Consider the following 17302-nt stretch of genomic DNA (forward strand, 5'->3'; position numbering starts at 1 on the left):
TTTAAATCGATGTTGATCAGCCTGTTTAATTGCTCAAGAAAAATCGCTCCGACTGCCGTTCTCTGCACTTATTTTTAAACTAAGTTGGATAATTTGTTAGAGTAAATTAAAAATCATGTTCTAAAGCCGTGAACGCCGACAACGGGACGGATCTCACATAGGGGACAAGGCAAGGTACGCTGTGTATTTTTACATTAAAAAGTACTTCTTAAGATGTCTTTAACCAAAGTTTTAAGTTGCGAGAAGGTGACTTGGAGCCCATCCGAACCTGCAGTATTTTTCATGCTGACATGGGGTTCAAATTCACTGCAACCGCAACGTTCCAAACCATCGCGTTCCACAAAATCCCACTCGCAAGATTATTTAAATGACCATTAATTTACAGCAATTAAACACTAAATTCTTTCCATTTGGCCTATAAATTGAGATTTAAAAAATGTTATATTGCGAATTTGTGTGTGAATGTTATTTAGGCTATTTAAAAATGTAAATCTTTTCCTAAGAAATGGATAGATGTTTAGATCTAGTAATTGAGTTTTGTAATTAACTACAATTAGGTAACTAACTAATTATATGCTTTAATTTCAGGTCATCCAAGTAACAATGTTTATTATTTGTTTCGGAATGCTTCAATCTATAATAACTGAAATTTTATTTCAGTTCTCTTAATTTTTAATAAAGTTATGGCCATTTGACTGTCCTTGAACACAGCTTTTGTGTTCAGTCAATGGAAAAGCAATAGGGAACAAGATGCTAATTTCCGAGTATGAAAATGGCCATAACATTTTTAATACTGAAGATATGAAAGTGAATTAGGTGTCAAATTAAACTTCTTTTTATGCTTTATCTGGGATAAATTGCACACTTGATTTTTAAAATCTCAAAATGTTGTAACATTGCTACTTTCGTTCCAGATTCCTGGGATATATTGGGATCGGGTGATCACATTGCGTCCCACGTCTGCTAATGCAGGGAGAGCACTGACAGCTTTGCATCTGTATTTTGGAAACCGGTTGGACAGGCCGGGCAGTTGCGGGATTGCTCAACTGAATTCCGATTCGGGAATGTGGGCCGATTCGGGCCATCTGCCCAGTGACAGACAGGGAAGTGCTTCACCACGGCGGCGCTGGCTGTCTTTCCGGATCCGTGCGGCGGTGAATTCAGAAGCACAGGAGAGGGGTGAAGCCCGGGAACGTGTGCGTGCTGTGTCTACAGAGTAAGGGAGATGTGTGGAAGGCTGTCCTCCTTCGTGGAGATCGCCGTGGCTCTCCACCAGGTCGCGGGGGCTTTCTTCGACACCACGCTACTGATGGTGACTCAGGAGCGCTGTAATTCCACGGCGGCCGGCAGCCAGGTCAAGCGGCAAGCCTGCGTCTCTCGGTTTTACTTGTACAACAACCTGCTGCTGGGAATCACCCCTCTGGTCTTCACCTTCATTCTGGCCAGGCTGGGAGATCAGAAATCCAGGAAGATAACCATCTGCGTGCCCCTTCTGGGCTACCTGGTCTCCAGGTCTCTACTGCTCTGGATGATCCTGTTCCAGCTGCCCTTGGAGGCGATGTTTGCCACTGCACTGCTCAATGGCTTCAGCGGGGGCTTCGCCTCTTTCTGGACTGGAGTGATGGCCTTCGCCTCAGACACCTCCTCAGTGGAAGAGAGGTCGGCCCGCCTCATTAGGATCGAACTGACCTTCGGCTTAGCAGGCATGATAGGAAGCGTCGCTTCTGGACACATCTTCGTTCACTTCACTCTCTCCCGTTACCAGGGGGCAGTCCTGGCCGCCTCCAGCTGCTGCCTCTATGCGCTGAGCTTGCTCTACTGCACCCTGGTCTTGAAAGTGCCGCCCAAACAAACGGCGAGAACACCTCTGGAGAGCGACAGGCTGCTGGCCCAAGCCGGGCAGGACCACGTCGCTGAAGCTGCTGCCGGGGTCGAGGCCGAGCAACAAAACAGTGCCGAGGATGGAAGTCAAAGTGCAACAGTAAGGCTACTGGCAGGCACGGCCAGCGCCCAGGATGAACGTAGCGGCTGCAAGCCACTGAGTAACATCACGGTCGTCCTGCTGTTTGCAGGCGGGGTTTTATATGATCTAAGTGTGGCGGGCGGAGTGGACGTGATCCCCATGTTTATGCTGAAAGCCCCGCTGAAGTGGAATGCCGTCTGGGTTGGCTACGGCAATGCAGCGGGATACACCATCTTCCTCACCAGCTTCCTAGGAGTCAAAGTCCTTTCCAGATATTTGAAGGACACTTCCTTGATAGTGATCGGGATGGTGTCATTTTCCAGCGGGATGCTGATCATGGCCTATGTAAAGTGGACTTCCTTATTTTTCATTGGTAAGTATCATTACCAACAGCCTGGCGCTGCTTAAACATTAATTCATTGAAGATAGACACAAAATTATGGAATAACTCAGCGGGACAGGCAACAGCTGTGGAAAGAAGGAATGGGTGTCGTTTCGGGACGAGACCCTTATTCAGACCTGCACGTATAGTAATTGGCTACATTTGGAGTCAACGCAAAGTTGAATAGTTCCCTCAATTCCCGGATCCAGATACCTGACGTAAAACAGTAATTAAGCATTGACTCAACTAGCGACCTATTGCATATTTTCCCCATCACCTATACTTATGGTATCGCCGACAGAATTCTCACTACTACCTAGTAGTAACATTGCAAGACTTAAATCAGCATAGACTGTGTACTTTAAGTACAGCGCTGGGCATCCAAAATCAGTACTCCGTTCCCGCTTTCCCCCCCCCATATCATTGATTCCTTTACACCAGGGGGTCTCCAAATTATGGCCCGTGGGCCACATCCGGCCCGCAGCAAACTCAGCGCAGGAGTAGCGTGTGTCAGTTATGCCCCTGTCACAGGCGTCGAGTTGGCCCGGAGCTGCCCTTAATGTTGTTACCGGGTATGTCCCTCGAATTGTCAGAGCCAGTACATCACGGAGCCGCCGTGAAAAAGGGTGCAATTGGGGGGGGGGGGGGGTGTTCGGCGGCGGCGGTCAGGCAATCGGTCGGCGGCGCGTTATAACGTGCGATCGTTCCTCTCTGCCTGCTCTCTCCCCTCTCTGTGCCTGCTGTCTCTGCCCTCTCTCTCAGTCTCTCCTCTCTCTGCCCCTCTCTCTCATTAAATTTATAAAACTGACATTTCTTTATGTTTTCCTATAGCCTGCAAAAAACGTGCCAAATATATATGGCCCATATACTGAAAAGTTTGGAGGCCCCTGCTTTACACCCAAGAGCTAAATCTAACTACCCCTTGAAAACATCCAGTCAATTGATTTCCACTGCATTCTGTGGCAGAGAATTCCACATATTTCAATCAATCAATCTGATAATAAGAGAACACTCCTAAAGCATTAACCATCTCAATAAAAAGAGAACTATGGTGACCAATACTTCAAACCCAATTAAGTGTATAGTCCTGAGGAAGGGTCTTCATATGCAGATATTCATTCTGTTTCTGTCTCCACAGATGCTGCCCTGTGTGGGTTTGTAGACTAGGGCAGCACCGTGGCACAGCTGATGGGGCTGTTGCCTCACAGCACTAGAGACCTGGGTTCGATCCTGATAGGTGCCGTCTGTGTTGAGTTTGCATTTTCTCCCTATAGACCGTGTGGGTTTCCTCTGGGTGCTCCGGCTTCTTCTCATATACAATGTGGGTTTGTAGGTTAATTAGCCTCTGTAAATTACCTCTAGTATGTGGAGAATAGATGAGAAAGTGGGATAACAGACCTAGAGCATGTGGGCAATTATTGTTGTACAGTAATATGAAAGAAATTGAACCTTACATAAATGAAAATCTACACTTCACACTACCTCGGTAATACCACCAGCATAATCAAGGACATCTCACCCCAACCACTTCCTCTTCTACACTCTCCCATCAGACAAGAGGTACAGAAGTGTGAAAACACATGCCTCCAGATTAAAGGATAGACTTTAATCTTTCCCAGCTGTTATCAGGCAGCTGAACCATCCTTTCACCAGCTAGAAATCAGTCCTAACCTACCACCGACCTCATAGGGATCCCTCAGACTATATTTAATCAAACTTTATCTTGCATTAAAGTTTATTCCCTTTATCCTGTATCTGATCACTGCAAGCCGTTTGATTGTAATTATGTATAGTCTCCACTGACTGGAGAGCACATAAAAAAAGCCTTTCACTGTACCTCACTACATGTGACAATGAACTAAACTAAAACAATAATGTGCCCACTTGGCAAAGAGTTTAGATTCATATCGTTCAAATATGATTACAGCAGTAATGGCTGGCAACAGCAGTTTGTGAAAGTGCAACAAAGCACTGACCACAAATTTGGGATTTCATTTTTCAACAAATGTCAGTCGTTTCACTTCCATTTTGACTGAAAATGCCACACCAAAAATACAAGTTCCATGTCTTGTTTGATCTGCATCCAGTGTCACACTCTCCTAGAGGCCGAGGCAGGACAAATAAAAATCCCATGAAAAAAAAAGTCAAGTGCAGCATGTCAAGAGAGTCAAGAGAGTCAATTTAATTGTCATTTGGACCCCTGGAGGTCCAAACGAAATGCCGTTTCTGCAGCCATACATTACACACAAATAGACCCCAGACACAACATAATTACATTTTACATAAACATCCATCACATAGCTGTGATGGAAGGCCAAATAAACTTATCTCTCCACTGCACTCTCTCCCCCCCGATGTCAGAGTCAAAGTCATAGCCCCCGGCTGGCGATGGCGATTGTCCCGCGGCCATTAAAGCCATGCCGGGTGGTGCGAGGTCGCACGCCGGGTCTTGATGTTGGAGCCCCCGGCGTGTGCTCGCAGAGTCCGCGGCCATTCCAGCCGCGCGGGGCAGTGATGTCAGGCCCCGCTCCAGGAGCTCTTCGACCCCGCAACTTGGGCGGGAGAAGTCGCCGTTGCAGAAGCCCCGAAAAGCGGTCTCCCCCCAGGGAGCCGTGGGCTCCTGGTGCCGCCGTCCACAGACCTGTCGTTGGAGCCTCCGACTCTCTGCAGCAGCAGCAGCAGCAGCAGCGCTCCACCACCGCTCCACCCGCTCCGGACTCGGCCAGCTCCGCGACGGCAACGGTGAGTCGACACCTGAGTCCCCGGTCTCTTCCTGTTGGAGGCCGCTCCTCGTTGCGGCCTCAACGACACCCGAGACCCGACGAGAAAAGGTCGGGTCTCCAGTGCAGGGAGAGATTCAAAAAGTTTCCCCCCCCCCCTCCCACCCCACCCCCGCCCCCCCACACACACACACACCCCAACATAAAATAACAAAAACTACATAAAAACACAGACAGAAAATAATAAAAACGCGGACAGGCTGCAGAGGCCGCTGCTGGCCATATAGTATTACAACTACAGAGAAAGTGGGGTTAAAAGCAAAGGCTCATATGAGGTAGAATGGGAGATTGGAAATGCATGCGTGGCATATGACAGGTCCATTCAAGAGTCTAAAAACAGCAGGGAAGAACTGTTCTTGATTCTAATGGCGAGTGGTTTTAGTTTTAGGGATACAGCACGGAAACAGGCCCTACCGCCACCAAGTCTGTGCCGACCATCGATCCCCTTACACACTAGGACAATTTACAATCTTTACCGTAGCCAGTTAACCTACTGTCTGTACGTTCATCCTGCGACATGGGATCTCTCCGGACTCCTTCCACACTCCATAGACGTGCAGGTTTGTAGGTCAATTGGCCTGGGTAAAGTTGTAAATTGCCCCGAAAGTGAAGTATAGTACCAGTATAGGGGGTGACCGAGCATGTCCTGAAGAAAGCACGTTCTGTTGGGTGTGATAACGTGAACGAGTGCAGAATGAGTGTAGAAGGGCTCGCTGGTGCAGACAAGTGGCATCATCACCTAGCTGTAAGGTGAAATGACACAAAATGCTGGAGTAACCAAGCAGACTGAACCACTGAAAAAGGGTCCTGGCATCACCTATCCACGTTTCCCAGCGATGCTGCCTGACCTGCTGAATTTCTCCAGCACTTTGAGTCCTTTTGTGATGGGCATTCATCTGCAATTGTTTGTTTCAACTACATACAATGACAATGCCTTACCTGGCAATAGTAGACAATCGGCAATAACAACACCCTTTCCCGCGACTTAGTCTGAAGAAGGGTCTCAACCCGAAACGTCACCCATCCCTTCTCTCCAGAGATGCTGCCTGTCCTACTAAGTTATTCCAGCTTTTTGTGTCGATCTTCAGTTTAAAGCAGCATCTGCAGTTCCTTCTTGCATTAGATCACATCCCTGTTCCACTGAACAAGGAATTTCATTGCACCCTAGTATATACATATATACACACACACACACACATATATATACACACATACATATATATACACATACACAACATATATATATATATATATATATATATAACAATAAACTATCCTGCTCTGCCCAAAGTTACATTTCAATCTTCAGGTATTGTCTCTGGCATTCCCCCCCCATAAAGCTTTCTCTGTTCTTGAAAAATCACTCTTTCAAAATTACATCCTGTGATCTGTATCAAATTTTGCCTTATACCTGGCAGTGATTTGGAACACAAATATGTTAAGTTGTCATATAAATGCAAACATGTGGTAAAACTATATTGTGGACAGTGTTGTACAGATGAAAGCATTCAAATAACAAAGAAAGTGTGAAGTGGTACCAGTTGCAAAATTTATCAAATTGGATCATCATTGGTACAGAATGTCAACTGCAGAATAGCACTATTTAAAGAACTCCCTAACAATTACCTTTTTTTTTAAATGTCTTGCAGCTCGAGCAGTGATGATGTTTGCCCTTATTCCTCTGCCAATGATACGGTCAGTGATCTCAAAGCAGATAAGTGACACTTCATATGGTTAGTAACTCAAACTCCCCCCCCCCCCCCCCATTAATTTGCACCTAAGTTAGTTTCCTTTATGTATATTAACTTTCATTAGTGTACATTATCACTTTAAGTTGCTTTGTTGCCCGCCCAGACAATGTTCCAAAATGGAATACAGGTAGATCTGTGTCCTCGGGCTATTGCCAGTGCCACTGTGGAACTAGCATCTACAAAATGCACGTGCTAACTGTTGCACAGCTAAAGGTACCGATGGTTGCAGGTGGACCTGCAGCAATTGTCAGACTTGCCTTTCAATTGTAAGATCGCGAGTTCCACTCTGGAGCTTTGAGCAAAAAAACAAAATCTATGCAGTCATCCCAGGATAAAACTAAGGGAGTGTTGCACTGAATCAGGTTCCATCTTTAGAATGAAATATTAAACCAAAACAGACCTCAAGTTATTGCAGAAAATCCCATACCACGACTATGAAAATAGCAGGGGATTCCTCTTTGCTGTCCGAATCTCTACCAACATCTCTTAACATTCTGATTATCATTACATCTGTTTGGAAGAATAGATGTCACAAACTAGCTGTTCCTACTTAATTAAAACAACGACTGCACTTTAAACAAATGTGTTTTGTCGTGGAGCCCCAGGAGTCAACATAAAAGTCGATGTCCTTCCAGCCAGAAGAGTATGTATTCCTTGTACGCAAACCTATTCCTTTTCTCCAGAGATGCTGCCTGACCCGCTGAGTTACCCCAGCATTTTCGGCGTAAACCAGCATTTGCAGCTCTTTCCTACACAGGAGACTATGCGTCTGTCAGTCTGTCCAATAGCGATGGGTGACAAAAGGCCAGTGAGCACCTGGAATACATGCTAAATATTGTTACATTCCTGGACCATTGGTCCCAGGAAGGCAAACACAACAACTTGGATACAGGGGGCAGAAATAACTCTGACAGTCAAATAGCAAGAGAAAAATAGTTTAGTGTATAATTCCATATATTATAGCACAAATTACAAGTAGCCATGATTATATTCTACACAAGTTATCAACCAAATAAATTTGACAGAACAATGACACGTTACCAGTAATGCACTTGGGATATTCTGAAAGGGACATGAAAGGTATTATTATAGAAATAAAAGTCTCTTGTGATAAAGAACAGCATCTAAATTCTGCAATTGCATTTCAAGGGAAAGTGCTTGGCCTACTTCAGATTTTCCTGACGTTGACTGGAGTCATTGCTTCAACAATCTTCCTGAAGATTTACATGTTGACAGAAGACTGGTACCCAAGCCTTTGCTTCAGCATGTCTTCTGTCATTAGTTGCTTAAGTATCATTCCCATAATGTAAGTACAAATAAATTGTATTTGTTACTGTATTTACACAATTTATTTTCATAACATCGCCATTTGTTTGCATAATGCAATAATGGAAGAAATTAATACAGTAAACCCTCATTGTGATGAACCATGGGGGGGAGTGATAGAAATGCCCGTTATTGCCAATACTATAACTGAGTCACAGATTATTATTGCATATTGTAGAAAAAAAACTGCAGATGCCGATTAATACATGAAAGTACACATGGCGCTGGAGTAACTCAGCCGGTCAGGTGCCAGGCCGCTGCTCTGCACCAGCAAGCCCTTCACCAGCTGCCGCACTGTCCAGTTGACAGGGCTGTTGTTGCGGCTCACATTGAGGCCTCTGGCTGGGAGCACTTTCTTCGTACCACCGACAGGAAGTGCTCGCTCACAGAGGGGCTCCCTCCCTCTCTCACCAGCTGCCACTACTCTGTCATCCACTGCTTTGTCTATTCCCGACTCCACTGCCATCTTCTCCCGTGGCTTTGTCCACTTTGCCACTGGAGGAGGCAGCAGTAGAGAGGGGAGTGGCCAACAGAAAGAAGTTGCAGCTGGTTTGTGGGGTGGGAGCCCCACAATGACCAAAGGCGCCTGCCGATGGCAGCGGCCGGAGGAAAGTGCTGTCCTCAGGAGCTACCAACAGCCGTGTCAACCAGACTGTCGACAGCCAGGGCTTCAAATGCCAGCGAAGTGATGCAAGCTGAGGTTTGTCCGCTATACTAAACTAGAGGCCCGGGGGGGGGGGGGGGGGGGGGGGGGGGGGGGGGGGGGGGGGGGGGGGTGGGAAGGGTAGTTTAGGACCAGTAAGTTTGAAAGGAAACACATGCAGAGAGAGATGAAGGAATATGCTAGCCTGAAGAAGGGTCTCGACCCTTGCTATATTTAAGAGGGAGTTAGATGTGGCCCTTGTGGCTAAGGGGATCAGAGGGTATGGAGAGAAGGCAGGTACGGGATACTGAGTTGGATGATCAACCATGATCATATTGAATGGCGGTGCAGCTCGAAGGGCCGAATGGCCTACTCCTGCACCTAATTTCTATGTCTATGTCAATACGTCACCCATCACTTCTCTCCAGAGATGCTGCGTGTCCCGCTGGCTTACTCCAGTATTTTGCGTCTCTCTGAAGGAATATGGTGTCGCTGATGGGCTGAAGTGTTTATTTTCTTGCAAGGAGCATTGTCGATAAAACAGATGAAATTAGAGCCTGGATCAGTGCTTGACATTGTGGCATGTGGTTGAGAGAGGGACACAACTGGCAGCTTAATATTCTGGGGTTTCGGTGTTTCATACATGATCGAGGGAGGGAAAGAGGTGGAGGAGTTGCACAACCAGTGGAGTTAATCGGGAGACTGTCACAGCAACAGTCAGAGTCGGGACATAATGGAGGGTTTGTTATGAGGCGATACGAGTAAAGCTTAAAAAAGGTCCAAGCACTCTAATAGGATTGCATTATATAAGCGCAGGCCAGTGACATTCAACATCAATGTAAAAACTATTTTGAGAATGGTTCAACATCTAGTGTGAAGTTAGGAATCTGCTAGTCAGAAAATAACTGAAACTTCAGTTAAACTCAACTCAGTCTTTTTGAGCAGTGGAACATTATAGTTGTGGTACAGAGCAAGATTATTCTTGTTGCAAGTGCTTTTTGAATTGTCTTTATTCCATGTATAAGTCTTTTTTTTTTTAAATGCAAGTAGAAATCCTTTTGGCAAGGGTTGGGTAATGCTTGGTGCACCCCAAATACAACAATATCGGTTTTATTCAATGTTTGTATTTGGAACAGAGAAGAGGGGTGAAGAGGGCAAAAACAAAATAAATCTGTTGCTACATGATGAAGGATTGAGCGCAACGAAAAAATGGTTTTAAATTGGTATTGTTCATTCATCTGTTGATGTAAACATTACAAATTCTGCTTTATTTGCAGCATTGTAGAACGCAGATTATCTGAACCATCAAGATACTCCAGAAGATTGATGTAAAATCCAGAGTTGGTACAGTGAAGAGCTTTGGTTGCATGCCCAAATACAATCAAGCCATACACAATTACAACAGGTAGTGCAGAGAAAAATACCAGGTTGCAGGATAGAGTTTTACAATAGCATTGCAGGTAGAGAAAAAGTTCAGCGTCCAGACAGAGGTAGGTTGAAAGAGCAGGACTACCCCCCCAACCCAAGGCAGGACTGTTAAGTACTCTGATAACAGAGGGGAAGAAGCTGTTTCCAAGTTCAGTGAAACATGCTTTCAAGCTTTTGTATTTTCTGCCCAACAGGAGAGGGAAGAAGAGAGAATGGCAAGAGTGAAAAGGTCAAATGATGTAGGCTGCTTTCCAAAAGCAGCATGGAGTGGAGATGGAGCCAATGGCAAGAAGTTAGGTCTGAATGATGGACTAGGCTACAGCTGTAACCCTGCAATTTCTTGTGATTTTGGGCAGAGTAGTTCCAAACCACGCTGTCTTGCAACCTGATAGTATGCTTCTTACAGTGCATACGCAGAAGTTGGTAACAGTTGTTGGAGATATGCTGAACTCCCTTGATCTCAGTAAGTAGGGGGCATTTGTGCACTTTTTTGGCTGTAACTACAATGTGGCTGGACCTGAAGAGTGTTGATATTTACACCTACGAATTAAAAGCCCTCAACCATTTCTACTTTGGCTACCAGTGCAGATTGGGACATGTATTTTACCATGCTTCCTGATGTCCTTAAGTAGCTCCTTCATCTTGCTGACATTGAGAAAAAGGTAATCATCTAGTTACTATTTTACTCAGCCAAATCTCCTTCCTTTAGTGGATGTCATTGTTTGAGATCCAGCCCACCACAGTGGTGTCATGCACAAACTTGTACATGGAGTTAGAGCAGAATTTGGTTGCACATCATGAATGTATGAGTATGGCAAGGGATTGAGAATGCATCCTTGCCGGGCATCAGTATTGAGAATTATTGTGGAGAATGTTTCGTGGCCTATCATAGACTCTGGTTCATAGGTCAGAAAATCAAGAATCTAGTGGAAGGAGGTGCTGACTCCTAGGTTCAAGTGTTTGGATGGGATTATGATATTGAAGACAGATCTGTAGTCTGATGGTATTAATGTGGAGTTAAAACAGTGTTCTAAACTATTTAAAGAATCACTGTTGGTTTGTCCAATGCCTGCCATTAACTATCACTTCTTTCTAATTACAACCCCAATTTCAACATCCAGTATCTTCATGATATCAAAAGGAATCCCCCATGTTGCTAATAACACTTGAGACTGGTTTCCAACCTGTCCACAATACAGGGACCATATTAAAAAGAGATTGCATGAGCCCATAATTCGACTATTTTTGACAAGTATATTCACACCATCTCCTTCTGTTATGCACCTTAGGTAGATAGTTCTTAAGTGGTTATAGTCCTACTCCTACACCCAGCTAGATTTTTCCCGTGGATCCATTCATTCTCTCCCGTGTTCTCCACAGAGATAAAAGGGAGTGTGAAAACGGTCATCAGTTATTGAGATGGTTTATCAACAGAATTTGGGAAAATAAAAAGGCATAGTTCTTCAACCTTGTGAGCTTATATCTCAAATCTTAATTATAATTACTTGCACATTTTGCTGTACCCTACGGTTACAAAACACTACCAGTAATTAAGAGACAAGAGACTGCTCCAGATTTCAGCACCTGCAAGAAACAAAGAGCTGGAGGGACTCAGCAGGCCGGGCAACATTGTGAAGGTAATTAGATCGTCGACTCCAGATGAAGGATCATGTCCCAAAATGTCGACTGTCCATTACCCTCTAAATGCTGCTTGATTCAGAGTTGCTTCAACAATTTATTTTTTTCATTGGTACTTTGGCAAAGGTTCAGAACAAACTGTCTGCCATAGACTAAAAATTCAGACATGCCAAAAGCCCACCTCAAGTACCCCTCAATTTAAGTAAGACCCATTTACCCATTCCATCATCCTTGAAACAGGCACTCTTAATTAATTTGGAAGGCAAAACAGCTCTTCTCCCAACTCAAACCAGGCCAAATTTACTTTTAAATCACATTGGATAGTCCTCCATATTAACACAAAGATTAAAGTCGAATGTTGATAAAACAAAGAATAGGAATAACCCATTTAGCATCTCTTACAATCCAATTATGACTGAACTATAGGAAATTAAGACTAATTTTCAGGAATTAAATGTATGCATCATTGCCGATGAAGATTCATCTACTTAATTTTGGAACAGGACAACATTGCATGTGGAGAATGATACATCTGCAATATTTGGCAACAGGAATAGCAACAGAGAAGTTAAATTATTGGACACTAATTCAGAGGTCTGAATTAATTAATGACCCGATGAAAGTTCAAATACAACTATTTGCATGTTAGGAAATTAAAAACTAGGCATTAAAAATCAGAAGAGCTCTTACTAGGAATGGTGATGATAAAACTATTGGATTGCTATACAAACCCATCCAATATCCTTCAAGAAAGAAAATCTACCACCCATGATCAGTTATGCGAGGTACAATGCCAGACCCACAATGCTGAAAGAAAACCTTCAGCTGCCTACCTTAATAAGGTAGCGAATGTCATGGATGTGCAATTAATTAGAGTCCGCACCAGTAGTGCCTCATTTTATGTGATTAAGACATGACACTTCAAATCTTGAATTAAATCAGAAAACCATACCATGTTGCTTTTAAATACATTAAATTTTATTAGTCAAATCATTTAAAGTCAATTGAGGTAAAGAAATGCAATATCAAAACTGTACGATCACTATAGTTTAACTTTAGTCACAATGAAAAAGTTCATACAGTACACTTTTCCACACAAATTCCACTGTCAACCAATGTATGCAGAGGATCAAATGACCTCTGATGCAAAACAGGTAGAGTGTATTCAGCCAAGCCTCTATGTGTTAAAAGCTTTTCATTGCAGATGATCACGCACCAACACCTGGAGCAGCCAGACGGTGTGAATGATCTGTACAGATTCCAAATTTACATTAAAACTAAATTATCAATTACAAAAGGTGACAGTATTTTGCAATTCTGAACTGCCAATCCTTCATACAAGAGAAACATTTAGAAAGGAGTGCCAAAAGCATATTATTGCATTTGACATTTACAGATGTAAAAAATGTATTTTGTAGTCATTACCTCCGCAATGTAAATAAAGCCTGTTTTAGGATCATAAATCACTCGCATTTCTATTAGTCTCTGGAAAACGTTTTGCCAGATTTTCAATGATTCCTTTAACCATTAAGCACATTATTTTGGTTTTTCCTTGTGTCTAATATACTGTTGCCTTATGCTGTGAGCAGCCAGACTGAGTAGGAATTAATAACACACGTGAAAAGATAGCAGTCAGCCAGTGCCAACTCATAAGCAACACAAACAAGCAAAAAAAGGAAAAACCCCACCCTGCTGTACCACCCAAGAGGTTCTTGGTTCCGGGGTTATGTCCGTGCCCGGGTGGTGTTAGTGAGGGACAACGCACTGTCCCTGGGCACATCGAGGGATTTCCAGGACCGCTGGTGGTTGAATGCATCCTTGACAAGGAGTATAAGATAGTTGTATAATAGTTTATTGTTTGTTGTGTATTATGGTGGTGTGTTCTGCTTTGTTTTTTATTGTACTGTATATATTTTAATATTTGAATAAATATTTTTGATTAATAAAAAAAAGGTTCTTGGTAGATCAAATCTTTGGCTTTAGAACCACAGGAATTAGCTCTTTGGCCCACAATGTTATGCCGAACATATCAAGTTAAACGGTCTTCATCTGCCTGCAAATAATGCACCCCACTCTTTTCCCTATATTTCCATGTGCCCATTTAAAGGCCTCTAAAATGCCACTATATTATCTGCCTTCACTACCATCCTTGGCAACGCGTTTCAGGTGCTGCAAACTTCTGCTGCCTCAAACGCAAGATACAGAAGAAGGTGCCCAATACTCTTAAAAACAACTTGCCCTGCATATCTCCTTATAGCTATGCCCCACTTGTGTTGGATATTTCCACCCTGGGAAAAAGGTTCTGACCATCTACCCCATTTATGCTTTTCTATGAAGTCACCCCTCAACCATCGACTTCCCAGTGAAAACATTCCAAGTCAATCCAACCTCTCCCTGTAGCCGAAAACCTCTAATCCAGGCAACGTTCTGGTAAATTTCCGCTTCACCCACTTCAAAACCTTCACATCTTTCCTAAAATAGGGCAACCAGAACTGTATACAAATCTCCAAATGCAGCCTAACCAAAGTTCTATGGAGCTGCATCTTGAACTTTACTCTTTTCTCTTATTTTCCCACTTATCTAACTTCAGGCGAAGTTTTGCTTAATCCTCCCTCATAAAAATAACCCTATCATCTAGAGAACTTTCACTGCACCACCTCCAGACAAAAAAAAACTTCACTTTTCTGACCGATTCCCATGGTCTAGTTTGAATCCTCATAGGTTTTATGACCCAACATCCACAAACAAACTTCTAAAGAAGTCATGAATTTCCAAGATTGAAGAAATTTCAGCTTGTGGCTAATCCTCATTATTCTAGACTACTCTAGTATCTACACAATTGCCACTTCAGAATTTTCTATATTTACAATGATTAGTTACTTGTAGAAACAAATGTAGTCAGAAGAAAGGTACCTAATCTGAAGATATCATCTATCCATGTTCTTCAGGGATTCTGCCTGATGCTGAGTTGCTTGAGCACTTGGCAAGGTTAGTTATTATTTATCTAAAATCCAGCAAGCACAGGCCCTTCTACTTAATCTTTCCTTGTGAAAATAACACTCATCTAGAGGATTATCAATGCATCACTTCCAGACCAAATACAGCTAAATTCTAGCAATCAGGCATCCCGGAGACACGAGTGGTACCAGACTAGCACAATTGTAGACAATTGGATGTTATTCCTTTATATTTCACTTTTTGTTTCAAAACAAGGATTGCTCAATACATTTCCAATGAGTGAGCAACGGAGCTCCGGTGAGTCCAAATGGGAGCACAGGACACAGAAGACAGGGAGCTTCAGCCATCCAGTTTCCCTAATCTCAACTAAGATTGTTAAGGGTTTGGACACGCTGGAGGCAGGAAACATGTTCCCGATGTTGGGGGAGTCCAGAACAAGGGGCCATAGTTTAAGAATAAGGGGTAAGCCATTTAGAACGGAGACGAGGAAACACTTTTTCCTCAGAGAGTTGTGAGTGTGAGGAATTCTCTGCCTCAGAGTGGAGGCAGGTTCTCTGGATACTTTCAAGAGAGAGCTGTATAGGGCTCTTAAAGATAGCAAAGTCAGGGGAAATGGGGAAAAGGCAGGAACGTGGTACTGAATGGGAATGATCAGCCATGATCACATTGAATGGCGGTGCTGGCTCGAAGGGCTGAATGGCCTACTCCTGCACCTATTGTCCATAATTCCACACCTGGCCCACGCTTCCATCCAACCATGTTGATATGCTGTGTAAAAATAACTGTAGACGCCGTTTTAAATCGAAGGTAGACATAAAATGCTGAGTCACTCAGCGGGACAGGCAGCATCTCTGGAATGAAGGAATGGGTGACGTTTCAGGTCGAGACCCTTCTTCATCCTGGAGAAGGGTCTCGACCCGAAACGTCACCCATTCCTTCTCTCCAGAGACACTGCCTGTCCTGCCGAGTTACTCCAGCATTTTGTATCTACCTTGTTGATATGCTGATAGAAAGTCCACAGATAAGGAATTTAGCATTAACCAGGTGATAAAATATCAGGATTTTTATAAACAACCAAAAATTGATTATTTTCTGTACATCTTAAATAAGCAGACCTAAAAGCCCTATATAGTTGTAGCAAAACCCCCTTGTATTTCATGTCCCTGGGAATAGTCAACATTCCATTTTCCCAATTAGTTGCTTAATACAGTGCCCTCCATGTTTCCGACAAAGACCCATCATCATTTGTTTATTTGCCTCTGTACTCCACAATTTGAGATTTGTAATAGGAATTTTTTTTTTTTTTTAAATCACGTGGTTAAAGTGCACATTGTCAGATTTTAATAAAGGCCAAGCATTATGGAGGGCACTGTACCTGTATACCAACTTATATTCTGTTTCTCTATTCTTCCTACCAAAGTGAATGGCCTCATTTCCTAATGTTACATTCATCTTCCACTATTTTGATAGCTCGCTAGCTTTGTACTGCCTTCCATTTTCTCAGTCATCTTGATATTAAGTTTACTCTGCTGTTTTTTATGCAAATTGCAGATAGCACAGCACATAGTTGAGGCACCCTACCAGTTGTCATCTCGAAAATTACCAATGTAATCCTACTCTCCAATTCCTGAAAATTCCAGCCCTTTCTGCATGCTATAACCTTCAAACCATGACCATTATCTTGTGCATTAACTGTATTGATACTTAAATGTTTCTCGCAAATAGTAATGGATTCACTGGCTTCCTTTCTGCCCTATTAGGTTTGTCCCCTAATAAATGTGTCATATACCGTTACTTTTCATTATACTGGGATTGTAAAGTCAGGATGGTCTTTGACATCCAGTTCCACATAAGGATGTTACATAATTCCACAATTATTCTTTAGCCGACAACACATATGCGGAATCAGGCACCATTCACGAGACATGATTAATAATAAAAAATGTAATCTAGCCTAATGTTTACCAACCGTAGGAAGTTGGAAGAGGAGCACAAAAAAACACACTAGTTACCCCTATCACATGTCAGTTAGCAGTCTCAAGGGCCACCTCAACCTCCTAAAAGCAATAGTGCACATTTTGCAAATGAGAACAAGTGAAGCAATCCAAAGATGGGCACCACTTTGCTAGGCCAATATACCACCAGGGGCTTCACTTTACAATTTCAATGTCAAATTCACATCCTGGCTCTTTTACTTCAAGGTAGCACTGGAAATGATCTTTAGTTTTCTGGCCAAGGGGAACATATTTCCCAATGAAATTTACTAAAAGTAGATGCCCTGTTCAATAGCATTGTTTGTAGCAATATTTTCCATACTGCAGAAGCATTCCATTACCTGCATAGGTCTTTCGGTCACAGTTGGAAAGCTACCATAGAAACAAGTCTTTCCTTCTGCTATTAGAGATATCTTAAAACAAAATCTACCCAAAAACA

The 17302-nt window shown here is 43.2% G+C and overlaps 1 protein-coding gene across 1 annotated transcript; it reads left to right on the forward strand.

Annotated features, from left to right (window-relative positions):
• Positions 1 to 479: 479 nt before the first annotated feature.
• LOC129695454 (thymic stromal cotransporter homolog) lies at positions 480 to 13863 on the forward strand. Its single transcript, XM_055632428.1, has 4 exons — positions 480 to 2336; positions 6775 to 6858; positions 8026 to 8182; positions 10123 to 13863. Exons 1-4 carry the CDS (start codon positions 1226 to 1228, stop codon positions 10175 to 10177), a joined length of 1407 nt encoding a protein of 468 aa, XP_055488403.1. The 5' UTR covers positions 480 to 1225; the 3' UTR covers positions 10178 to 13863.
• Positions 13864 to 17302: the final 3439 nt, after the last annotated feature.

Source organism: Leucoraja erinacea, chromosome 3 (genome assembly GCF_028641065.1).
Source record: "Leucoraja erinacea ecotype New England chromosome 3, Leri_hhj_1, whole genome shotgun sequence".
Classification (NCBI taxonomy): Eukaryota; Metazoa; Chordata; class Chondrichthyes; order Rajiformes; family Rajidae; genus Leucoraja; species Leucoraja erinaceus.

Excerpts from the sequence above, each read along its gene's own strand:
- LOC129695454 (XM_055632428.1), top strand. The coding sequence starts at position 1,226 with ATGTGTGGAAGGCTGTCCTCCTTCGTGGAGATCGCCGTGGCTCTCCAC. Across the intron at positions 2,337-6,774 it reads GACTTCCTTATTTTTCATTG|CTCGAGCAGTGATGATGTTT; the intron begins GTAAGTATCATT and ends AATGTCTTGCAG. Across the intron at positions 8,183-10,122 it reads TTAAGTATCATTCCCATAAT|CATTGTAGAACGCAGATTAT; the intron begins GTAAGTACAAAT and ends CTTTATTTGCAG.